This window comes from Bombyx mori, chromosome 9, assembly GCF_030269925.1.
Source record: "Bombyx mori chromosome 9, ASM3026992v2".
NCBI lineage: Eukaryota > Metazoa > Arthropoda > Insecta > Lepidoptera > Bombycidae > Bombyx > Bombyx mori.
The window spans coordinates 8,887,541-8,915,098 of NC_085115.1; the positions used below are offsets into that span (position 1 = coordinate 8,887,541).

General features: G+C 37.4%; 1 protein-coding gene across 4 annotated transcripts in view; it reads right to left on the reverse strand.

Annotated features, from left to right (window-relative positions):
* Nucleotides 1-27,558, reverse strand: part of LOC105841306 (translation initiation factor IF-2) — a 138,156-nt gene that overhangs the window by 32,634 nt on the left and 77,964 nt on the right. Inside the window, exon 1 of one of the 4 annotated variants that reach the window (XM_021346556.3) lies at nt 21,126-21,893. The exons of 1 other annotated variant lie outside the window; for it this stretch is intronic. In XM_021346556.3, the coding sequence (XP_021202231.1) occupies nt 21,126-21,809 (684 nt within the window). In that variant the 5' untranslated portion in view covers nt 21,810-21,893. Of the gene's footprint in view, nt 1-21,125; nt 21,894-27,558 lie in introns of those variants that run through there. 2 more of the 4 variants (XM_038012846.2, XM_012688568.4) reach the window with 2 other exon arrangements.

The window sequence follows — 27,558 nt, forward strand, 5'->3', positions numbered from 1 at the left end:
TAAAATATGTACAATTATCCTAAACGTCTTAAGTATATGTAAAATTTTGTCATTAGTAAATAATTGTAAGGTAGCGCCCTCTGTGAATTGATATTTTAATTTCACGTATAATCCTAAATTAAAATTCACTACAAGAGCTTTCATACACACGTTAGTATTAAAAAATCTCACAGATGGCGCTGTATTAAATAGTATGTATATTTCTGTCTCATTCTTTGCCGGCTTCATCCTACACATTTTTGTATTTGTGTCTCTTACCTGTCGTTTTTTCCGTTGCATCCGGTTTGAAATCACAACGATTCTAAAGAAGTTTTCACTTCAATAGTATACATCGTTTTCTTGTTGGCATGGCCACTACTCGTACAAATTGTCTACATAAAAAAAGTCATGCTACTCCGTATTCGAGTGAACTTTTGTTATTACATTAAACTCAGTATCGCCGTCTTTATTTATATCTTTTGCCCTAGATAAAAGCGATCTCAGGTCACGTCAATGACCACGTGGTGTAAAGAGGATACCAGAGCTGATGATCATCACAAACGTAAGCGCCGCCACGAAACTTAAGGCGAAGCAATTAAGAAAATTGTTACAGAGGTCTCATTCTTCAAACCGAAACCCAAGACTGCTTCATGGTAGAAATGAACAGGAAGATGACACCTACCCGTGCGGGCTTAACAGTAAATACGTATCTATACGAATATTATAAAGCTGAAGAGTTTGTTTATTTAAACGCGCCAAAGTCAGGAAATACTGATTCGACTTGAAAAAATATTTTCTTCTTTCTTTTTATGGAAAGTCCATTTGTCGAGAAAACATATATACATATAGGATATTACATATCATGCTATGACCATCAATGAAAAATGTGTCACTGTAACCTTTTAAAAGTAGGTCAAATGTGTTCTAAAAATTAAAAAAAATTACGAATATGTTTTGTGAACATTGTGTCCAAATAAATAGGCTACTCATCACAAGCAATTAATTTTGAACAAATTTCGTCCTTATATTTTTTTATTTCAATGAATATTTTATGAGAATGTTTTCAAATACATATCTCCCCAACAAAATAAAATTCAAGGATCGCGTGCGTTGCGGCGGTCATGTCATAGACGGGGGGAGCGCGCGGTAGTGATCCTCAATGATTCCCAATGATTGGCCTTTTCATTTCAGACGAATATAATTTCCCAACAACGTATCGTTTGCCGTAGCAATTAATAAGCCTCAGGGGAAAACATTTAAGCACGTACGAATCGATTTACGTCAAGACTGTTTCTCACATGGACAGTTAAACATTGCGTTATGAAGATCTTCGTTGCGGAAATAGCCAGTATGTTCTTCTACCGCAAAAAAATAAAACTAAAAATATCATGTACGCAGAAGTAGTAGAAATAGTAGTAAAGTTACTATACACTATAGGTACTACTACTACTGTATAGTATTTATTATACGTTACATAAAAACGTAAATAAAATTATAAGAGACTTACATTTTATCTTTAAAAGACCTCATTAGTGTTACCTAGCATTCTTTATCATGTGGAAGGTATATTAGTTTCTGTTACATTTTTACTATAGTTCCACTGTTACTAATCATAGCCTGATGTACGGAAGATAGCCTAATGTAGATAGTTAAAAATTTTGAATTTTAAACTATCTAAAATCTAATTGAAAAAAATTTAGATTTTAAATTTGCACTGTAGGTACCAAATTTTGTTCAGTGGTTCTCAAGATGTGGTTCGTGGACAAAGTTTCAGGTCCTTTAGAATAGTGTTATAGGAATCTATAACCCATTCCACTACAACTATTTAACTAAACTCGCTAGGGAAGTCGTGTTAAGTGTGCACTACGAATTGTGAACCTCGGTACAGTAACCTCTCTCGATAGAAACACGCAGAGCATCTTAATTTTAGGCTACGGGCGCTTCTTCCCAAAATGATGTTCCTCGTTCTAATCTTCTTTTATAAATGCGGCAATTTTTTTTCCCACGAATTCGTTAAAAGCAAATGAAAATTATATTGAAGTAAGCTGATCATAATTTTACGTCACGAAACAGGATAATATCGGACAATAAATTGAATTGTTCATCTTTCGAGTTCGAGCTGACGAAAAAAATTACACTTTTTTTTTTACTTTAACAGTCATATAAATTGGAAATTCTTAGTTTTGACGGATTCAAAATTTTGAAATCGTTTGTATTGCGCTTAACTGAAATACGAGGAACCCAATAAATATAAAATCATACGGAGGACCCCTCAAAACTAAGTGTTCAAATTTAGAATATGCGCTTCATGGGAATTCTTGTTACTGGTGAGAGAGCCTCTTGTGAGTCCGCGCGGGTAGGTACCACCGCCCTGCCTATTTTTGTCGTAAAGCAGTAATGCGTTTCGGTTTGAAGGGTGGGGCAGCCGCTGTAACTATACTTGAGACCTTAGAGCTTATATCTCAAGGTGGATGGCGCATTTACGTTGTAGATGTCTACGTGCTCCAGTAACCACTTAACACCAGATGGGCTGTGAGCTCGTCCACCCAACAAAGTAATAAAAAAAAATTTAGAGGTATTTTTATTATAATACGAAGTGTGTAGTTAAATTAAACATCATCCCTAATATAATCAACATGAAAGTGAATGATACTCGTAGAGAGCGACACTTGTGTCCATTAGCCCAATTACAGTTAAGAGTAATCACGTTCCCCACTATCATGTTAATTAACTCAGGAATTTCGTTTTACTTACACAAAAACTATAGTCAATATTTTGTCGTGGGCGGGCGGACGAGTCAGGGCCCAGCGTTGAGTGGGAGCTCATACAATTCGAACCAAATTCGAAATCTTAATTGTATGTACCGTGACAAGTTGTCCTACCCTTATAAAACGAACGAATAAATTCTTCAGGGTATAAATAAACAGGATTGTGGTGTGTGTGGTTATTCGTGAATATGTACTAGGTATGTAAATATTTTAAAAAATACGAAACACGAAAACAGTGTTTTGTCTCTTGAATTGTATTAAATTACTAGCTGACCCGGCAGACTTCGTAGTGCCTCAATCGATAAATAAAAGACCTAAACTTTTGTATAACATAACCTTAAAACAAATAAAAGGAATCCGCCCGACGAGGACACATAGGTACATCAAAGGAAACACAAAATTGCTATTTTTATTGAATAATAAAAACATTTCAAGCATTTTCATATTTATCTACCTTTTAAACCTTCTCTGGACTTCCACAAATAATTCAAGACCAAAATTAGCCAAATCGGTCCAGCCGTTCTCAAGTTTTAGTGAGACTAACGAACAGCAATTCATTTATATATAATATATAGATTGTGTGAAAGCTCAGTCAGCTTACGAGATACTATTAATTATTTTTAAGTCGTAAAATCATTAACGAAAACGCAACAAAAAATACTTGAGGAAAAACACTAAAATATTAACGACGTTCAAACAACGATTTGCTTAATAAGTACAGATATTACGTTTTTTTTTCTTCTCTAACGAATTTCACAAAAGAAATGTTTTCACCGGAGATTATGGAAAGGAATTTTATGTGGGTGTAAAGCTACATAACAAGGATAGTGGAAGATAAGCGTAAGCTCCGAGCGTTGTTGAAATCATTAACTTTAAATTATTACCGCTTTTATCATTAAGGTTAACAGTTCCGCATACTTTTAGATAGGAAAAACTTTTCTAAATGTGAAATAAGTTTTTGAGCTGGAAATTATCATTAAAGAGGTAGAGTGAGGCCGCCAATCAATTTGACGCATAATGCCGAAATCTTTAATTTTGTTATAAAAAAAAATGTATTTAACACATCATTAGAGAATGTAAATGCCGCCAATCAATTTGACGCATAATGCCGAAATCTTTAATTTTGTTATAAAAAAATGTATTTAACACATCATTAGATATATAATGACACGAAGGGCTTTCAAGGACACGACCTTCAGCAATGAAGTATTCGACTAAGAAGAAGAAGAAGATATAGAAATAAATTCAGGGAGAATGTGTTATATATTATAGAGGGATAGTGATAAGAAGGAGGCATAGTGAAAAAGATTACAAAATTTAAAAGAGATAAAAGTGCAGATATGGTAGCATTAGAATTTAAATACAATATCTCATATGTGTTATATATTTTTTATTTTAAGTGTAATCTATAATTTTTTCACTATCGTAATATAAATGAAGTGTATTGTTTGTACCTATATTATTTGTTGGCATGAGCTTTTAAAACCCTGAACAATATTTAAAGAAGATTTATCTTCTTTATAATCTTACGCCTTCGCTCAGTGAGCAATGATGCAAACGTTTACATGTATAAAACTGCCTGTGAATTCAGGAAGCTTTTATGTCGCTTAACGTTTTCAAGAAAAGGAAAACAAGATTCTGTACATTCCGGCGAGGAAGCCGAGGCATGTATTTAATGTACAGCCGACTCTGATACTAAGCGAGTAAATATTTTATAGTATCTTTCATGTGCGCTACTACGAAAATTTTAATTAATAACATTCTAAGTTTGAACGAAAATTCTTTAGCCTGCTCCTCCGTATATTGAAGATATTACGCATATATACGCATATTACGCATAGATAATACGCATCTGTTAAAACGCTGGCACCTATTATGCATGAACTCTTCTGGTCTCGAGTGGTTAATAGAGTCCGTAGAAATCAGACATCAGCTTCACGGCAGATATAATCAGGATGGTGGTATTTACTCATGAAGATTTATATCATTATGCATTACGTCCAATATCATTAAAGACATTTCATAAGGGATATTTTTTTGCTTATCTATATAGTGTCTTTTATTTATATCTCAATTACTTTTTATAAAAATCCTTTACATGTAAATTATCTTCATCCTTCTTTGGGCAATGCCATCTGTCGTTAGTCTTTTTCTTTTTTTATTTCCTCCAAATAGATTAAAGGCTTTCTAACCATATGTGGCAATAGCCTTGTTAGCCGCCATACTAATAATTTGTTAGCTGCGCAAGTACATATAATTTGCGGGTTCAATTTTTGTTACATGATGTTTTATTCCTACATAATTGAAGTCGTTGGTGAACTTGTGTTAAGTACGTATTTCGTTGGAAAATGGTGTTGTTTGTTAAAACCTACCCGCGGAATTAATAATTTTTTCCTACCTATGCTGATAGCCTTGAGAGGCTATATCAGCGCTACCCGAATGTGTAGGTGAGATCAAACCGAAGGTGTTACTAACACTGGCCCTAGTAACAGCAGTGCTTCGCAGAATCTACCACCGGATCGGAAACGCAACCCACTGAGAAGATCCGGTGCGAAACTCAGTGGGCTGTGTCTGTGGGCGGAATTCAATCCCTGTTATAGTCGCACTGCTTGATACGAATACACTGAGCGTTTAGGCTTTGGCCTCTAAGCTTTGACGACTTCAAAAGTCTACTCGCTCTCGTGAACTCCGCCAATTTATTACCGATTAGGAGCTTATGGGTGGAGATAGGAGTCTTGAGCCAAGTTCTTTTTGCTTAAGATTTTCATCACACTCACAAGCTACACGATTTAGCTTTTACATACAGAATCTATAATTGCGGTTTTCGGTCAAGACCATATTACAAAATTGCTGTTTTTTTCCAAAATATCATATTAAAGCTCCAAAACAATGTCTGAGCTGACTTCTATGAAGTCTATTTGTTTGGTCGACTCAATTTTCCAACTGGCTGAATATATGAACACAAATCATCTAAAAGACATTATTGAACAATAAGATAGACGCCTTTCACTCCAACTTTTAAATTTTGTAGTAATATAAATAATATTTTACAATATTTGAAATGTCCTCCTATAAACATTAATGTGCCTACCGTGAAAGCTAGATGCAGACAAAACATTCCGCCAATTATTATCCGCTATACTTTAATTCTTTGCCAGCCATAATTCGAATAAGAGCTTGAAATCTGGCATGCATTCAGATTACTGGGTGATTTCACCCCATTTAGTTAGTTTTAATGTACTGGACTTTCATTGCAAACATAAGATTCGCTCTTAAATTTAAAACAGCTATCTTCCTTTGCCGTATTATTCTATTATCTTAAATTATTCTTCTTAAATTATGTCCTGAAATTGTTTCAATTTGTTGGTCCTGTTTAAAAAGATTTAACTAAAAAAAAAGGTTAATATAATTTCAGAAACTGTGGACCGCTACTTGATTTTGAAGCTAAACAATACCAACATGAGTCCAATTATCAAAGCAAAAAAGCCTTTAAACGATTAAACTAAACAAAAAAACTGTCGATTTATTGAACTTATAACATATTTCGTGTACACGGAATATGCGAAAGATAGTGGCTCAACCCATAGACCCATAGCCAACCGAGTATCTCCCCGGATCTTTTCAGAGGTTCGCGATTCCGATCCGGTGGTAAAATCTGCGAAACGCTGCTCTTGCTAGGACTAGTATTGGCAAATTCTCTCAGATTGAGCCTGTGAGTTCACCTACCCATACAGGCTTAACTGGAATAGCCCCTTAGACTACCAGCAAATAGATAGGGAATAAATAAATAATGATAATGGTAAACTCTGAATCGCGCGTCAGTTGGATTTCAATTGTTATGTTGTGATGATGATTATCACCAGCGTTACCGCTTGTTTTCGAAAACTGCTACACTGATAATAAAAAACTGAAAAAAAGGGTGCGTGTACTTATGTACGCGCGTAAGAAGTTATACTTTATTTTTATTAAATTTATTTCTTTTTTTTAATTTTAATTTTAATCAATTTGTAAAAAAAATCGATTAAACAACATCCTCAAACTCGCATATTGGACATCCCTTTTCTTGACATCGTATCAATTCGGTAATTCTCGGTACGGTTCGGAAAGTTCACCTGCGGCTATATTCAGACTCGCCAAGTTACGTCGGTCGTATTGTAATGAGCGATTTAGTGGGCAACTTCATTCTGTTAATTTTGTGTCACGGTGCGCGCGCATCGTAAAATTTCACTCTCATCAATTTTTCATAACGCGCCTAAAGAAGTATAACTTCAAAAACTGTAAACACAAAATCGTGATACTGACACTTCGAATCAAAACCAATTATTTCCTTACAATTATGATGTTTTCGAACGAGCGCATTCATTTTTTAAATAACACCTCTCTCACACCATCTATACACATACACAGTCCGGTATTGTTTGTATATTTTTTTTTAGTAACGTATCGTTAAAGTTAAAAGAAAGCATTAATTATTCTAATGTGATACTAAAACACAACTCGCGTAGGTCGTTCGCGTGTTAGTTTACATAATTAATTCCCGTACATCTATCACGGCGTCGATGAAAGAATTAGCACAGTTAGAAATTCTGTTGAACACGTTACAAATTGCCTATCAAACGATCATAAAATATTATCAACACTAAAAGAGATCCGTCTGTATCACACTAATGTCATCGGAGAAATAAATTTTGTTTGTTCGTTTGCGATAAACTTTGGAACTACCGGTCTAATAAAACAATTTTATTGATATGTATATAGCTGCAGTGCTTCTCACGAATTTAGGCGTTCGTTACGAATTTCCATTTTCATCTATCACATTGCGAAATAGATCTATCAGATGGTTTTGAAATATCGATGAGTCCATCACTAAAATGGTGAATATTTATGAAAAGATAAACCACGCACCATTCTTAATACCATCCTCTACGATACCTCCCAGTAGCCGTAGGCAAGATTACATGGAACAACCTCGCGACGACCAAAGTTATGAATGAAGACGACTGGAGAATAATCCTAGATGCTAGAAGTAGATGCTGCAGGAGGTCGTATTTTTCAAATTAATTTCATATTTTTTTAATTACACTATTGGGTAAAAATTCATGGTGTTAATTATTTACTGGAGGTTCTAGATCACATCGGGAATTCTGCCACCGATCATGAGTCGTAAAGTCTCATTTGTATTGTAAATAGGCTACTTCAAACTGGAACGTATGACTACGTCGCGGCTGAAATACGCAAGATAGTAGCGATTAGGTACCCGTGCAGGCTTACAATATGCGTTACTACTGGTAACTGCGTAAAGTAAATATCAGAGCAGGATTCTGATCTGATCAACTACTGTTACATTGTAATACACTTCATAATCGTAGATAGATAGCAATAATCTATATATTAATAGGTGACGCAAAAACTTTGCACCCCTTTTTCCGAAAATTGTGCAAGCGGTGGTGAATCGAATTTCCCACACTTATAGAGAATATAGAGGAGAATATAGTGCAGAATGTTAAAATTTTTGTTAATTGTGCTTAAAAAATAAATTAAATCAATAAAAAAACATTACACACACTACCATGTATTTGACACAAGACATAACTATATATAACTACTAGCGGACCCGGCCACACGTTGCTGTGGCTGTGGCTTAGGTTTTTGTTTCTAAATAACTCGCGGCCGCCTATGCTAATACCAAAAGTTGACAACGTAAGAACAATTGGATTTCACTGTATTGCGTTTACTACGAAATAAATTTCACTTATACTTTAGCCTCAGAAACACGTGGTGCTTATGCCATTAAATTGTAGCTTATGTGAAACGTTGGTATTTTTAGCACAGCGCCATCTATGAGATATTAAAGTCACAGTATAACAATTGTCTGTAAAAACTGATTTAAGGCGCCATCTGTTTTAGACTTATGAAACTTACAATTAATAACAAAAATCAACATAAGAAATAATTTTATTGTTAATTAATAAATATTGCGACCATTCATCGAAATAAAAACCATCCTACCTCTCAAGTTGGATCGAACTGCACATGGTGTGCGAATTTTATTATAATCGGTTAAGTGGTTTAGGAGTCCATTGAGGACAAACATTGTGACACGAGATTTATATATATTAAGAATATATAAATACTCTTTATTTATTGTCAAACTTTTGTTATGTTTAAAGTCTGTGGTCAAATTGATTATACTAAATAAGATGTTTTTATTTAGATTTAGATTTACCTACATTTAATTTTAGATTAGTTTAGATTAGATTAATATTATTTGTCTTTAGTGTAAGTCTTGGCGAAATCTGTAATTATAGAAGTGTAGTCTTTTACAATAGAACTATAATAAATGTTCAGACTTATAAATTCAATTAATGATAGTCGAATATCGACTACTGGGGGGCCACTAGTAATTATGTAGTTTCATATCAGCACGTCCTTACGGATCCATCAGATCCATTAACCTCAGCACTAGACGCCTTCAGCTCTAACACTAGGAGCAGGCTTATAAACTCCGGTAAACGTACTCGTCGAACTCGGCAAAGAGTTCGACGTGCAACCTAATCAATGCATCAGCCTGCTGAGTTTGTCGCGGGATCTTTTTAGTGGGTCGCATTTCCGATGCGGTAGTAGATTCATTCGGGAAGCAGTTGCTCTTGAGTTGTTAGGTCTCTTTTGGAGGCGCGTGGACGGCAGTTAGCAAATTCCACCCCTCCTGGCTGAGCCTTTGCTCACTCACCTGTCCTGGTGAAACAGAAAAGGCCTCCGAGCCACCAGTAATTATACCTACCTAAAAAAAGTTTCATATCAGCTAAATAATAATACCGAATAAACGAAATCTAATTAACAAAAATCCAAGTTTAATATTAGTCAACAATATTAAAAGACAATGTGTCAGTTACAGTTATAAAGAGTGTTTGAGAACGTAATCGAACGATAGCATCTACGAAACCTACACGAAATATCACCTAGTAAATAAAACAAAAATAAACGGAAGGGTTCACAGAAAAATGGCCTTTGACATCCCACACTGTTACCTAAGAGCACTTTCTTGTTCTTTACTAAAACTAATTGTTTGCTTTGTATTGATATTGTATTTCCCCGTGGATCAAAAGAAATGTCTGCGTTTGTTTCCAATGCTTTCAAATTTACTTTTCTCTGCTGTAACTTTTTCACTTGAAAGTCTACGTTTTTAGAATAAATATGAAAAAGAATGGGTTTTATTATTATTGTATAGTTGGTATTAATACGATAACAATTTGATGTGTACAAGACATAGCAGTAAAAGTAATACTAACACTATTAACAGCGGAAATAAGCCCCAAACTAGGGTTTCCTGTACTATAGCAGAAGCAGAAACTCACACAAGATTAAATTATGGTTCTACTGACAACGTGACAATTATGAATTATCTAATCTTGATTATGCTTAACACAACAGCCCTCACATATGATACTGCAAATAGCTATTGCTTAAATAAAGCTTGAGTGTAATTAATGACGTAGTTAATTTTAAATTACTTTTGCCATTTTCTGACTGCTATTTGTTTTAGTATCAAAAACCATTAATCACCAACAACTGTAGATAGATGTTTATCCACAAAGACACCAAAACTTCTCTCACAAAACGGTTAATTTAAATGACGCAGTTGTAAATAGAATATGAGTGTAACAAAAAGAGAAACTAAAATCACATTTTTTATTTATAGCAACACCGATTCGTGCTGTTATAAATGAAACAAAATCAATTTAAAATCCTTCAAAATATTTGTTTTGTGTTAACAAGCAAAAAAAAACTTTGATTGTAATAATTTCATTTCATAAAAAAACGTCCTCCGCTTTACTCGTGAACAGATAAACAAATATGTAAATTGTAGAACGACCGGCGAGAACGTGAGTCCTTTAACACCCACTTTGTTGTGTATATTCCAACGTTTGTCCGCACACAACACGGTAATTACATTTACTTACCGGTCGCAAAAACTTGGAAAATTTTACTGAACTCACTCGTCAGAGAAGAAGACTCTTGTGAATCCGCAAAATGTCAAGTGCTCTCAACAGCTTTGTAAGGATTTTTTTTGTTGTTAAGAAAGTAAATTCTTCAAGAGAATGAATGGGCTCATCTGATATTTGCAAAAATGGTAAAACCTGAATTTGTTATTCACAGTCACAATTTTGTGCACCGATTTTTTTCGAATGTTTATAAATTTAATATAGTCCATGTTAATTTAACTCTTTTTGTATTTCTTTTCCATTATTAAAATAACTTGTCCAAAATGGAAATAAAGCAACTTGACCGTGATTCATTTCAATCATTCAGTCATTCATTATGACTTTCAATGCATGAAATCAAGATTCCTTGTGACAGTATTTCGCACTGTTCAAGCAGCTAAAACGAATTTTCCCTTTTCGATTACCAGAGCCCATGATCAAGCTCGGCCAATTTAGAGACAGCAAATTGGTAAATATTTTTTTACAATTTGAATATCTTTAACCCTTTCATTTTATTTTGATTTAAGTCCGTACGGGTAGGTACCATCACCCTGCCTATTCCTGCCGTGAAACAGTAATGCGTTTCGGTTGGAAAGGCGGGGCAGCCGTTGTAACAAAACTGAGGCCTTAGAACTTATATTTCAAGGTGGGGGGGCGCATTTACGTTGTAGATGTCCATGGGCTCCAGTAATCGCTTAACACCAGGTGGGCTGTGAGCTCGTCCACCCAACACAGCAATAAAAAAATAAACAAAAATTTACGACTCCCAAACTACATATTTTATATTATTCAGTGTGATCAACAGTAGTCAGAAACTAGCATGTTTTACTTTTAATTGTGTCATGTAAGAAATTCTTTCGTCTAAGCAGTCGGTTTCGATTGAAAGAGACCTAACTTAGTGTAGCACATACGTCACGTCATGTTTATCAACAAAAGTTAAATTTTCAGGGCAACGGTAGACAGGTATCCTATGCTTATTGGGCTACACATGTCACAATAAACGGAACTGAGAGTTGACTAAGCCTTCGGTGTTCAACAAGTGGCTCATAAAATTTCCCGCACCATTGTTATCGATACTCGTCCAGCTTCATATTCTGGGCACGTTCTAATAAAGCCGCAGAATAAAGTAGGCAAGCTATTACGACATCAAGTGTTCCGTCAATATTCTGTTCCTATCAAAGTTTTTAATTAAAACCTCACTCATCCGTTATATTCTCGACATCCAACTTACTAACTAATCATCGGAGATTCTAAACCGCTGGATCTACAAACTTGAAAACTGGGCAATTGATGCTTTTTGTATGTTGTGCACGTCCCACTTAGGAAAGATTTCACCTTCAAGTTGGTAAAATATGAGACGAATTCCACACAACATATTTGGCCATACAACAATTCCATCATTTCCAAAGAAGACCGAAATTTCATGTATCTATTTCTGGTTCGAAATAAAGGCTAAGCGGCTGATTGAGGGGTTGGAAAATCATGTGGGAAGTTCAGCTGAGATGTAAAAATCATAAAGTACAATGTTATATTGTAATGCTTCGGAAAAAATATTTTAAGCAATACATAAATTTATAATTTACTGCAATACATGTACTTTAAAATAGTGAACAATATCCTGATGCCTCGAGCAAAGCCGAGTCGATTCACTAGTCACACATTCATTACATGTGTCAGATCGGTCGCATTATTATATCTAGTATTTGATGCCGTTTTCTTTATGAAATAATTTCAACTTTAATATTACGTGTTTTACTATTTACTGGCTTATATTATATATATCTCATCTTTCTATTTAAAACAACTAGATAGTAACTAAATTTAAAAGCACTACTAACTATTTGGAAACTCATCATTAAATTTAGTTCTTTAATTCATATCTGCCGTCAATTAATCATTCTTAAGGTATAACGAAAGCATACACTTAAGGCACCTACTTTAGCTAATAGCATTCGATTGCATATTAAGGTAAAACTTAATAGGTTTGGGATCGCGTTTACCGACACGATAAAATAAACACAGGGAGTGGATCGTTTTGCTGGATACATATACACAGTTATACAATCAGATCGGATATCAACTACTATGTAGCATTCTTTTATGTATTCTTATACATTAAGACCAAAACCATCATTATAAAACTAGACCATTCAATTTTGTATAAATACATAATACATAACAGAAAGACTATTATTCCAAATAACAAATTATTAGAAGTATTATTATTAATATCCTGTTGTTGATACTACACTCTCTATCTTGATTATTGTGTTATATAAAATAAAAGTTATGCTTCCATTTGGCTAGTACAGCGCGACACTGATGAGAAGTCGATGTCGCGTTATTGTATTGACTAGGTACTTCAGTTACGTTCTGACGCACCTATCAAATGTTTGTTTTAGGGGAATACATAGAGCTGTAGTGGCCTCGTACAATAGATAACCATAGGAATTTGCCGTACGCAGCATAAGTAGATTATGCAACAACAGGAATAGAAAAATAGAAAATTTATGAAACGCATTTAGGTTAGAAACCGTGAGATCTCGCACGAGAAGCTGGTTGCTCTAGCATCAGATAGAGAGACAGAGAGAGAGAGAGAGAGAGAGAGAGAGAGAGAAAGAGAAAGAATAAACTTTATTGCACACAAAAACACAATTAACATTAAAAAACAGTCAACAAGCAGATATAGATGTACAATGGGCGGTCTTATCGCTAAAAGCGATCTCTTTCAGACAACCGTTCTATTTACAGAAATTCTGAAAAGACTTTAGCAGATGATTAACATTTTCATTGACTGATAAACAGGCATACCTCAGAAAGTAATTTTGAAACTTCGCTGCGTATTCTGAGGTACAGTGATGCTCTTGGTAATTGCTCCGAGCGAAGCGACGTCCCATTTATTATTTACGCCGAAAATCAGTCTGTCAGTTCAACGAAATGACACACGCGTTCTTGGCATCCAGCAATCCACATTCGCGATGAAGGTTACGAATCAAGCGTGAAATTAAAAAAGTTCCATATTCCATATGACGTGTTATAAGCTCGTCTATGGATATCTGAAGTGTGAAAGTGAGTTTGTTTCCGCCACGTCGCCTCGTTAATACTTTTCGATTAGCCGGTCAAGCACTCAACCTTCCGAACAAGATCTGAATGACCGAATTTAGGACTCTCTCTAAAACCAAGCCTTGCTTTCTTGATGAAGATATATCATTTTCTCAATCAAATAGGTGATTTATGTTAAACGACTAGTTGTGGGGTAATAATGCTCTGAGAAATTGTTTAAGATGATCCCCTCATCTCGTTTTACCATCGCACCGCCCGCCATCAGAGTAGAGTTTATCCATACTACCTAGAACTGCTGCGTTCATCTACAATGTATTTCCAGAGAGAGATCTTTTTTGCCACGTACCATCCGGCTTTGGAATGAGCTCCACTCAACGGCGTTTCCTCAGCATTACCTATGTCATGTCCATCGTCGAACGAGACGAGTGGAGAGTACTTAACGTTAGGCAGCGTCATATCTCTGCCCCTGGCATTGCTGACATCCATGAGCGACGGTAACCACTCACAATCAGGTGGGCCATATACCATCTGCCTACAAAGGCAATAACAAAAAACAATACACTGTTATTTTTTCATATAGCGAGAAGATGAACGTAACCTTCATACTGTGTTAAATCAGTCATCGAATGACTGACTCAAAGCTTATACTTCGATGAGTGACTTAACATACTGTGTAGTAGTAGTGTAGTGTGTGTATATAGTGTGTGGTGGGTAAGGTTTATTATTGCTGGAAGTGTCAGTTGCGTTGTAATCACAAATTACCAAAGTGCGTGATTACTTCGATGTAAAACTAGAAAGGAATAGAGAATTAAATCGTGTAAATTCAAAATGCCCTTCTTTCCCATTCAATATATTATTAGGTAAACCTTTCTCATTCGAAATACAAAATCAAGTAGATTTAAAACTAGAAAATTGCAAGACAAATACTTCTTCAAAATTTTTGTGAACGTGTGCTCAGTATTCAAAAACTTTTCTCCTCCGTTCGATTTATATCCGATTTGTCCGTGTCCAATCTGAGAATCGGGTTTTTAATCTTGAAGTTTACTGTGTTACTTAATCTCCCCTTGGAACTCGGGGAACTGATGTTAATAACTCACGAATAAAAATCCACTTTGTTTTCGTAGGAAAAAATGAAGAAATGCTTGAAGATAATAAATTGTGCCTTAAGAATATAATAAAATAAAATTCAAAAAGGAAATTTTGACCGAAACCTTACCTATTTGTATAGTGAAGCAGTCATGCGTTCTGGTTGTCTTTTTAATCTCTATCTTTATGTTTCAATGTGAATGGAGGTATTTATGTTACGTTTGTGGATTCCGATAGCCGTTAAAATCAAGGGGTATGTGAGCTTGTCCATTCATCTAGGCCAATAATTTTCCGAATATTTTTTACAGCTTACACATTCAAAGGAACGGACCGCATTCTTTGAAAAAAAATAAAAGTGTGGTTACTTTTTCATGTACCGGACGGAGTTTTTACTGGTAGGACCTCTTGTGAGTCCGCGCGGGTAGGTACCACCACCCTGCCTATTTCTGGCGTGAAGCAGTAATGCGTTTCGGTTTGAAGGGTAGGGCAGCCGTTGTAACTATACTTGAGACCTTAGAACTTATAACTCAAGGTGGGTGGCGCATTTACGTTGTAGATGTCTATGGGCTCCAGTAACCACTTAACACCAGGTGGGCTGTGAGCTCGTCCACCCATCTAAGCAATAAAAAAAAGTACATATTGAAAATTATTAATTTCTTCATGAGCAGCCAAAGCTTTAGAGAAAATGAAACCCTCAAAACGCAACCTTTTAGGAACTCCTAATATACAATTTGTTTAATAAAATTGTAAACCTGTTTAAAATTTACACAATAAAGTTTTAATTAATCTTGAGATCCGTGCCTAAGGCAACCAACCGGATTGGGTGGATATTGTGAACCTGAGTTTGCTAGTCGCCCTTTTTCATTCTATTATGCTTTATGAAAATAATAAAAAGGAAAGCCGCTCAAAATTATAACGAGAGCCAACGTGAAAATATCGAGATGATGTCCATTGTTAACCTTTTTCTTATAAAGAATGACATTTAAGGGTTTTTATAAGAACCAGGTTTGACATATCGACTTTAATAAAAGCAGAAGTCACGATTCACGTAATCTTGAAGTGAAGCTTGCTTCGTAATTACATTACAAATTATTAGGTTTATACTATTGCGTTATCTTCTTAAAGAAAATTAATCGAAAATAAATTGTTTCTATAAAAACAACTACGTACTGTTTAAAGTAAACATAGAAGAATTTCCTGAATTAAGAATTCGCAGTTCTCAAACATTTTTTTTATTTTTTTATTTTCCTTCGTAATTTCAAACAGATTTTATTTCAATGGTTACGAAGAACGAAGAAGAATGTTTTTCTACACAGAGCAAAAATGTCGAACTCTCTCAAAACATTCCAACAACTTCGTAAGAATTCGAGATTTTGTAATGCCGAATAAACGCAACGAGATCTCCTCAGCTTACCCTTTGCTAAATTCCAGGTTCTTGTTGTCCGTTTTTTTTTTTGCTATTTAAATAATCTTTCCGAATATAAATTTACACAAAAATATTAAGTTACATTTTAGTAAGTTGAAATATGCGGTCGATTTCATGACAAGTGAATGTGTTGTGAATTTGTGTTGTTCATATATATTTTAAAAGACACTACATATTTTAGTATTCTCGGATTAATTTACATTTTACTAATTGTTACCTGCGGCTTGACCTGCGTGCTCAAGGTAAAGGGTTCATAATATTTCTAAAGATAATGATAATTATATAAAGTATCCTATAGCATGGTCCAAAATGGCTTAAAACTATGACTTCAAAAATCATGTTAATCCGTTATTTCGTTTTCACGTAAAAGAAGAATATATACTCGTAAATACACTCAAACAATATTACGATATAATATAATAGTGTAGATTCGTATAAAAGATTAGTTAAATAAAAAAAAACTTGGTTTTTTGCAAATGTTTTTTTCCTTATACATAATAATATGTAGTTATCGCTCATTAAGACTTTTTTATCCCATACATGAGTGAACAATTTCACGGCTCACCTGGTATCATACTTTCATTTACCACATTTGAACAACCCCTAGCAGGGTTAAGGCCAGTGTGGAACTTGAAACAGGTTTTGAAATAGCCGTGTAAATTACATTAAAATATAACTCGACCCAAGATTTCTTATCAGGTTTCTGGATTCCATGTTCGAACACCCATTGCCGCGTATTTTGTTTTACATAGCGCATAGCATTTCGTGATCTGTCTGGACGGAAACGTTAACCAAAAAATTAAGTTTCAGATTATGGAGACGGTACTTAACGGTAGGCAGCGGCTTGACGCTGCCCCTGGCATTGGTGACGTCAATGGGCGACGGTAACCACTCACCATCGGGTGTGCTCGTCTGCGAACTAGACAAGGACAATAAAAAAAATTTAGCAGAGATAAATGTTCCAATGTCAAAAACTTTTAGAGTCGTCGTGGCCCAAAGGATAACACGTCCGGTGCATTCGTGTCTACCGTTGCACCGGTGTTCGTATCCCGCTGGCTAATACCAATTTTTCGAATGAAATACGTACATACTTTAGAAATGTTCACGATTGACTTTCACGGTGAAGGAATAACATGGTTTAGTAAAAATCATACCGGCAAAATTATAATTTGCGTAATTACTAGTGGTAGGACGACCTGTGAGTCCGCACGGGTAGGTACACCACCCTGCCTACTTCTACCGTGAAGCAATAACGCGTTTCGGTTTGAAGGGTGGGGTAGCCGTTGTAACTATACTGAGGCCTTAGAACTCATATGTCAAGGTGGGTGACGGCATTTGCGTTGTAGGTGTCTATGGGCTCCGATAACCACTTAACATCAGGTTGACCGTGAGCTCGTCCAACCATCTAAGCAATAAATAAAAAACCGCGACATGGGAAAATGCGTTTGGCGTACGAGGTCAACGTATGAGGAGCAAATCGTTCTTCATGCGTCAAACCGTCTGTAATATCATTGTGAACGAAAACCTCATAAAACACTGAATCAGAACACTTCAGTTATTATTGGAACCTCTCAATGCTCGTAGAACGAACGTCCTACAATAGCACGATCTTATTTTAGTCCGACTGACTCAAGCATGTTCGCACCTTTACTTGTTCAGAGATTATTCGCATACCGAATTTAAATGCACACCGGAAATTTTAGTATCAAAATAATTTCAGGTGAGTATGCGGTGTTAGTCTGTTGCGGTGCAAGTTTGCGGAAAGACTATAATGTTGCGAACATACACAATCTAACTGCTAGGTGGTTTTGCTTTTATTTTGTTGTAAAATGATGTATGGCTATTCAGGATTAAGTAATACTAAGTATCATGTTCATATTTTTAAAACACTATGAATCACTTTAAAATACACATAAATGAGATCTGTTTTTACAGTTTTAGGCTTAATCTCAACTAATCCGGTCTGTAGATTTGGCAACGGAGTTAGGTTTCCCATGTTTTGCCTCAACTGTTACTAGTTTGCGTCATGCGCAATTAACTCACTATTAACTGGAACGTACAGTTATAGATCGTAATATTAGTTTTATGTCCCTATATTCTTTTATAATGATCACCGTACAATACCACGTAGTCATGTTTAAAATCGGATTCGACGTGCGTCACTATTTGTTTCTGGGATACGAAGATAATAAACATGACCACATCCGTAATATCAAGTACGATGTTTCAGTCGCACGTTTTTTTCTATTTCAATATATTAAAGGTGCGATGCGTGAAAATAGGTTACATTGAAATAAAATTTGACTTTAATAAAAAAGGTTTGGAAAACGATGCTCCAGATATCCGCATTAATAATGCTCAGAAAAAACAATTAAAACCGAATTATGAACAATATTAATGAATCAAAATATATATTAATTAGCATTTGCATAAATTAATACAATCCTAAAACTAAACTGGCTACGCTGTGCTTGAAGCTTACTATCAATGAAGGAGATATTTAATAAGACTAAACCTTAACCAAATTATAACGCATTTATGACAACGTAAATAATATGTAATGACACATCAGAGAATCATTGAAATCAATTGCCTAAATAATTAGTTTATTAGCTGTAATAAAACAGATGAAAATGCTTATAAATCTAAAATACTAATGTAACGAAACACGATTCTATTCTGAATTTGCTGTAATAGATTATAGCTCAAACTAGTGTAAACAGCTGCATTGGAGTTTAACCATGGCGTGAATACCACCGCCTACTTTCAAACATGTAGCTGATGCCATGAATTACAGTAGAAATTTGTATACTATTAAGTCTTCATTTTAAAGTATCATAGTTAATTGGCCAATATACTTAAGCAAATACAAAATCACTTAAGCTACCTCGTCAACCCTTCAAACAGCCCTGCCACCAGCTTTTTCACTGGTGGTAGGACCTCTTGTGAGTCTGCACGGGTAGGTACCACTACCCCGCCTATTTCTGTGTGAAGCTGTAATGCATTTCGGTTTGAAGGGTGGGGCGGCCGTTGTAACTATACGAGACCTTAGAACTTATATCTCAAGATGGGTGGCGCATTTACGTTGTAGATATCTATGGGCTCCAGTAACCACTTAACACCAGGTGAGCTGTGAGAGCGTCCACCCATCTAAGCAATAAAAAAAATTAGTACTTTATAAAAGTCTATCCTGCTTCTTAATCTATCTACGTCATCGTCGCTTCAGTATTTCCGATTATAGGTCTTATGTTTTGGTTAAGAACGCTCTATCAACAAAAAGTAAAAGATGTGTTATTAATTTATTATAGCAAATATTATCAAAGAGTAGTATCACAATATGTAAGATTATTAGGCAATATAGTCTGCATTAAATGTTTCTAATTAAGCGCCTTGCAAATAACGTAATCGGATTACTGTCTCCTCTCTTACATCATTCCCTGCCTTTAAAGTACCTATATCGGAATTAGAATATTTAATAACTAATGGTTAATTTGTGAAACTTGGGGGAATGTAATAGATTTTTTTTTAAATAAATTAATCTATTTCTTCCTATCACGAACCAATCCGGTTTTCCAGTTAGAAAGGTATATAATTAAGAGTAAATATTCAGTTTTTTGTTTCAAAGTAGGCCGCTGAAACCCCGTTTTATCGGTCCTAGGCTCCGGTACTCACTTAACAACAGATGAGCAGTGAACTTTTTTATCCATCTATCCAAGAAAAATGCAGGATAGTGGTTCCCGTTCACAATATACCCGGATACCCGTAATGCGAAGGACATTTATGTACGTATTTCGCAAAATATTTACTGTCGGGTAAACTAATATACATATTCCACTCTCTAAACTGGATTGCTGTGACGTAAACTCCTGTAATTTAAGTTTAAAATGATAACGGTAAAATGTTTTTCCCGTCGATACTCAAATTGAAACAGGAATTGAGGTTGCTTCTAAAAAAGATTCAATGTTGGTACTAATATTTAACGAGCACAATTGTAATTAATATTATTCCGTTGTATCAATCTACAGGGACAATCAATTAATTTCGTTGGCCATTTTTCGTAAAACCTATTTAAATCATAGGCGCAATTCTGACAATAGTCGTTTTAAAAAAAAACCGAAAGGAAACAATGAGTCAGAACCGACATTAATCTAATGGGAAAAGGAAAATTTTAATGTTCTTGAAACGTTTTATCCTCTACATTTCGCGATTATTCTGACAATTTATAAAATTGATTTTAAAAAGTTTGGTAACCTTTAAAATTGTGAATGAATTTACATGTCTCTTACCAATTGAATTAGCGTAGAATTCTGAATGCTTAGTTGAATCAAATTAGCGGCCGAATCTGTATTTAACATATTTGTAAATACCTACTTAACTAGTATTAATTTTTTATTACATATCTAAAATATTGTTTCATTCCTATTTCGTAATGAATTCGTGGTCTTTTTCTAACTTTTTCTTTAATAAAATAGGAACATAAACCGAATACTAATACGAAATACCAATGAAATTATAAAATGACATCACAAACACTTGACATTCCACTACTTTCTAGTCATGCAGAATGGGGGTTGCGAACGTGCGTAGCGTGTGTGGTACCTCTAGGGCTCATTTAAGAAATGTTTGGAATTATTTATGTCTCGAGGTTCCATTTTGCAACAAGCTTTCATTTTCAATAGTGAAGTTGTTATTTGTATTTTGGCACATGATACTGACTGACTAACACAAAATACAAAATTTTGTTGAAATGAAAACTTGCGCTATTGCTACAATGAGCCCTACCGTTCAATCATTGTGTATACTGTTAATTATGCTATGTACCGCTTGTAGTGGCGGTGGGTAACAGATGTGAAGACTCGGCGACGTTCGCAGCCCCACGCACTCAGGGTCGGAGACAGTCGCATGCGAAGCAGGAGGGGCGACGGTGGGGCAACATGAACGGGGCTCACTGAGAGGATGGTGCGGCGGCACGGAGAACGTGTAGTACTTGGCCGTTTGGTTGTGCGCGCGAAGCACAGAGCTGTGGGTAAGTGTCACCACCACCACGAGGACTGATGCCAGGGCTAGCGCGAAGAAGGAGGCGGCGACGGCGGCGACCACGCGTCGTCTTCGAGCTTCTTTTCCGGCGTCCTCGGGTGGCACCTCGGGCTCCGGCGGTGGAGGCGGCGGAGGCTCAGGAGATCGGCTGCGAACGCTGGGACCCCGGCTATTGGGTAGCTCGAGCGTGTGCCGACGAGAGCGGCGCGCGCGCTCGCACTCTGCCGCTGAAGAATGGTGGCGGCGCAGGCGGTGAGGCGCCCCAGGAGCTACGCGACATGAAGCAGAACGTAGCGTGCGCACTGGCACCATCAAATCATCGCTTGAAACTCGCGGTACACGTGCCGAGTGAACCGAGCGAAATGAATGATCCCTTGTCGAGCCACTCGGAAAAGCGAGATCGACAGAAGCGCGGGAAGAGTGTCTCGAAAACCTGTCACGGTCTCGATGATCTACACGCACCGACATCGTGCGGGCGAAGCGCGCGGCGGCGGCCGCCCGAGTGACGCGTGTGACTGTGTCCCTCCCCGCTTGGTTTTGCCGCGCCGCACCGTTCACCCGTGTTTACACTCGTTCCTGATCGCACAAAGAATGCTTGCAAATATTCGTTCAAATCACAAGTTGATGTTAACGTCACGTCTCACTCAAATGTCGTTGATTCAGTATTTGCGCGATTAAGGGATGTTTGGACTTCCCTTCTAACGTCTGACTCCGCTAAAAATGTTTACAAGCCCGCTGGAATTGGCATAGCTTTTCAAAACGTAGAATCCGTACAATTGTCAGTTTTTCAGGTTCAGATGCAACTGTAACATACATAAGTTGTCTAAAACTAAAAAGAAGAATAAATCAGCTAATATTAGCCTTCACTCGTGCCTTCACTGAAATATTCATTGAAAGCTAATATCGGGTATTATTTTACGATGAAAAAGCGTAACGTTTACAGTATTCCTGTCCGCATAGGCTGAGCGCTAAATAGAGCGAACGCTCTTTGTTGTGGAGACCATGTTGTCAAGTTAAATTGTCTCGGAGGCGGGAAACGAAACAGATAGTAGAGAAGTTGTCGTGGGGCCGGTACATCGACACTATTCAATAGCTACAGAATACGGCCGCGTACCAATATTAACCATTCCAAATATAGTATAGATGCAGTCGTAATATCCGATTATACTGTACTACATTGTAACTATACTGAGACCTTAGAACTTATATCACATGGTGGGTGGCGAATTTACGATGTAGATGTTTATGTGCTCCAGTAACCACTTAACACCAAGTGAGCTGTGAGCTCGTCCACCCATCCACGCAATAAAAAATATAAAAAATACCCGCATTACAATTCAATTATATTTTTTATGACACAATCATATTATGAATTGATAGAAAATTGTGTATTAGACAATTGTATTTTAAAAGCTTTAAACAAGCACAACGTAAACAGCCTAGCCGACGCCGCTCCGCCAATCCTCCCTTACGGCCCGGATTCGAATCTATCCCCCGAGGACACCGTCGAATCCATAAACATCATTACCGATCACATCTCTTCCGCGATCATTAGATCTTCAAAAGAAGTCGATGTGGAGGACAGCTTCCACCGCATCAGACTGTCCCCCGATCTTAGGAATCTCTTAAGAGTTAGGAACGCGGCAATCCGGGCCTACGATCGTCTTCCCACGCATGCAAACCGGATTCAGATGCGTCGTCTACAACGCGAAGTCCACTCCCGCTTAAGCGACGCGCGTAACGATAATTGGCATAGTTATTTAGAACAACTCGCGCCCTCCCACCAAGCATACTGGCGACTAGCTAGGACTCTCAAATCCGAAACTACCGCTACTATGCCTCCCCTCTTACGCCCTTCAGGCCAACCACCGGCATTCGATGACGATGACAAGGCTGAGCTGCTGGCCGATGCACTGCAAGAGCAGTGCACCACCAGCACTCAACACGCGGACCCCGAACACACCGAGTTAGTCGACAGGGAGGTCGAGCGCAGAGCTTCCCTGCCGCCCTCGGACGCGTTACCCCCCATTACCACGGACGAAGTTAGAGACGCGATCCACAACCTCCAACCTAGGAAGGCACCAGGCTCCGACGGCATCCACAACCGCGCGCTAAAATTTTTGCCAGTCCAACTGATAGCAATGTTGGCTACAATTTTAAATGCCGCTATGACGCACTGCATCTTTCCCGCGGTGTGGAAAGAAGCGGACGTTATCGGTATACATAAGCCGGGCAAACCGAGAAACGAAACTTCTAGTTACCGTCCGATTAGTCTCCTCTCGACGATAGGAAAAATTTACGAACGTCTCCTTAGGAAACGCCTCTGGGATTTTGTTACCGCGAACAAAGTTCTCATAGACGAACAGTTCGGATTCCGCTCAAAACACTCGTGCGTACAACAAGTGCACCGCCTCACGGAGCACATTCTGATAGGACTAAATAGGCGTAAACAAATCCCGACCGGCGCCCTCTTCTTCGACATCGCGAAGGCGTTCGACAAAGTCTGGCACAACGGTTTAATTTACAAACTGTACAACATGGGAGTGCCAGACAGACTCGTGCTCATCATACGAGACTTCTTGTCGAACCGTTCGTTTCGATATCGAGTAGAGGGAACTCGTTCTCGTCCCCGTCAACTGACTGCCGGAGTCCCGCAAGGCTCCGCGCTCTCCCCGTTATTATTTAGTTTGTATATCAATGATATACCCCGGTCTCCGGATACCCATCTAGCGCTCTTCGCCGATGACACGGCTATCTACTACTCGTGTAGGAAGATGTCGCTGCTTCATCGGCGACTCCAGATCGCAGTAGCCACCATGGGACAGTGGTTCCGGAAGTGGCGAATAGACATCAACCCCACGAAAAGCGCAGCGGTGCTCTTCAAAAGGGGTCGCCCTCCGAACATCACTTCGAGCATCCCACTCCGTAGTAGGCGCGCAAACACCTCCGCCGTTAGTCCCATCACTCTCTTTGGCCAGCCCATACCGTGGGTCTCGAAGGTCAAATATCTAGGCGTCACCCTCGACAGAGGGATGACATTCCGTCCCCATATAAAAACGGTACGCGACCGCGCCGCGGTTATTCTAGGACGACTCTATCCAATGCTTTGTAGTCGAAGCAAACTGTCCCTCCGCAATAAGGTAACTCTCTACAAAACTTGTATACGCCCCGTCATGACGTATGCAAGCGTAGTGTTCGCTCACTCAGCCCGCACCCACTTGAAATCCCTTCAGGTTATTCAATCACGATTCTGCAGGATAGCCGTCGGAGCGCCATGGTTCCTTAGGAATGTGGATCTCCACGATGACCTGGAGCTCGACTCTCTTAGTAAGTATCTACAGTCGGCATCGCTGCGCCATTTTGAGAAGGCGGCACGACATGAGAACCCTCTCATCGTAGCCGCTGGAAATTACATACCCGACCCAGTAGACCGAATGGTAAACCGTCGACGTCGCCCAAAGCACGTCATTACGGATCCTCCTGATCCATTAACGGTGCTTTTAGGCACCACAAGCATCGGTCACCGTCCTCGTCGAACCCGTCGCTTGCGACGAAGGGCTCGACGAGCGAACTAACTCATAGACACAGCCCACTGAGTTTCTCGCCGGATCTTCTCAGTGGGTCGCGTTTCCGATCCGGTGGTAGATTCTGCGAAGCACTGCTTTTGCTAGGGTCAGTGTTAGCAACTCTCCGGTTGAGCCCCGCGAGCTCACCTACTAACGTTAGGGCGAAGCTGAAATAGCCTCTCAAGGCTATCAGCATAGGTAGGGAAAAAAAAAAAAAAAAAAAAAAAAGAAACGTAAACAACGACTTTTTGGAATAGAAGTTTTTTTATGTGATTTTATGACCTGGTAACTAAGACCTTTAGGTCAAGTCTTATTTTAAATTTAATGAAAACTTTTTTATATGAAAAATGATACTATGAAATTAAACGAAGTTGATTAATATGAAACATGGCATGAAATGAAATGAAAATGAAATGAAATGTAATGAGATGAGATGATATGGGATAAAATATAATCTTAATAAGAGATTTTTTCAGTTCAGGCTTTGTTTTATTTTTCCAGATTTGTGCACTTTCACAGATATTAAGTAGTTTATAAACCACCATTATTACACATTTAATCCTGAAGAAACACTAAATAGGCAAAATAAAACAAATCACACAACTTCATTACTCGCGTTCCCGCCAAAAAGTCTTGAATAGAAGAAACTCGAATGTTAAATAGATACTACGGGTACTAAGCCATGTTTCATGAATATTTTGTCATGAAAGTTTTCACCATTGCCCCTTTGTCTCAGGCCGCGGGTTGCGATTGAAGTGCGACTGACACATACAATAGTCGTCTCACAATGTTGGCGACGCAACGCTACGTCGGACATCCCTTAGATAAGATCCTGACATCTCGACTTCAATGTTTGACGGACGGAGAACGGTATTCACATCGATGAAAATATATTTTCTTTTTCAAAAACACACTTGTAAAATTTAAAACGGCGAATGTAAAAAATTACATTATGTAGATAAAGTTTATAATACATGATTGTACATATTATGGCCGCATTATTTTGTAACAAATAGATACGATAAATAGTTTGATAACTATCGCCACTCATTAAGCAACATCAGATCGGAAACAGATTACTTTATAATACAATACTGCATGCCTCTCAAATTGAAGCACAGAACTGGGTTGTCTCAAAAAATTACGATGCTACCAACCGTGACAGCCTTAGTGTACTTAGTCTGGCCATAAATACTGTTACAATTAAAAATAAACAAAATATTACATTTGAATTTGGAATCTGTTATTTTTATATGATTGCTCATTGAGTTTTCTCATTTTGGCGCCAATACATTGTACAATATTTTGCGATATTAAAATGGAGTGGGGTGATAATGAGAACCGAATCGCTGTGTATGCATTACACAAAGTAGGTATGGAGCCAAATGCAATTTTTAAAACTCTCCATATGCTTGGTATTAGTAAAATGTTTGTGTACCGGGTATATTAATAGGTGCAATGAGACCTCCTCTGTTTGTGACAGAAAAAGATCTGGCCGTCCACGTAGTGTTCATACGAAAAAGGTGGTCATGGCAGTAAGGGAAAGAATTCGAAGAAATCCTGTCCGAAAGCAAAAGATTTTATCTCGGGAGATGAAGATAGCATCTAGAACCATGTCGCGTATTTTAAAAGATGACTTAGGACTTGCAGCCTATAAGAGACGTACTGGTCATTTCTTAACTGATAATTTAAAAGAGAATAGGGTGGTAAAATCGAAACAACTATTGAAGCGGTCCCGATCTTAATCCGCTGGATTATGATTTATGGTCAGTTCTAGAGATTACGGCTTGCTCTAAACGCCATGATAATTTGGAGTCCCTAAAACAATCCGTACGATTGGCAGTGAAAAATTTTCCCATGGAAAGAGTGCGTGCTTCTATTGATAACTGACCTCAACGTTTAAAGGAATGTATTGTAGCCAATGGAGACCACTTCGAATAAGCTTTTTATACTTTAAATTGTTTTATATTTATGTATTAAACTAACACACTGTAAAAGTAATAAATTTTATTTGCAATAGATTTTTTTTTTAATTGTAACAGTATTTATGGCCAGACTAAGTATATTCTGACCACGGGTCCACCGGGCGTTCTATTCTTTAGACTACGAGTCCAAATGATTACTTACCAAGGTAACCCATATTAATTATGAAATTAGCTGAGCTTGTATTTTATTAATCAGGATCGGCCAGCTGATGTTTTATAATTTACTACCGGCCTAACTATTTACCGACCTCCTTAAAATATGACTATTTTTGCGTCATTCTCCATAGTATTCCGATTTATATTTCTACTAAACCTTTCGATTCCGATCTTAAGTGGCTTTCATAAATAGGTAGGCTGAGTCAGTAGCATTATCTAGAAATTCTCGTAACTGCTCAACACCAGGTAAGCTTGGAACCGTATACCAATTTTGGGTAGTAGAAATCGGTGTACCAGTGCCAATTGGGTTGAGCTATTTATCCTCTTGAGCTATTTGCATATTAATTGCAATAAGGCATTTTCAAGAGTACAGTTCCTTATTATTTTATGTAGGCCATGATTTTGGTATACAAGATCTATAATAAACGTGAAATTAAAATGTAACGATCGCTTTAATCATGCCTACGATTTCCGAAAACGTGCTAAATTATGGGCTCAACACTGACGAAT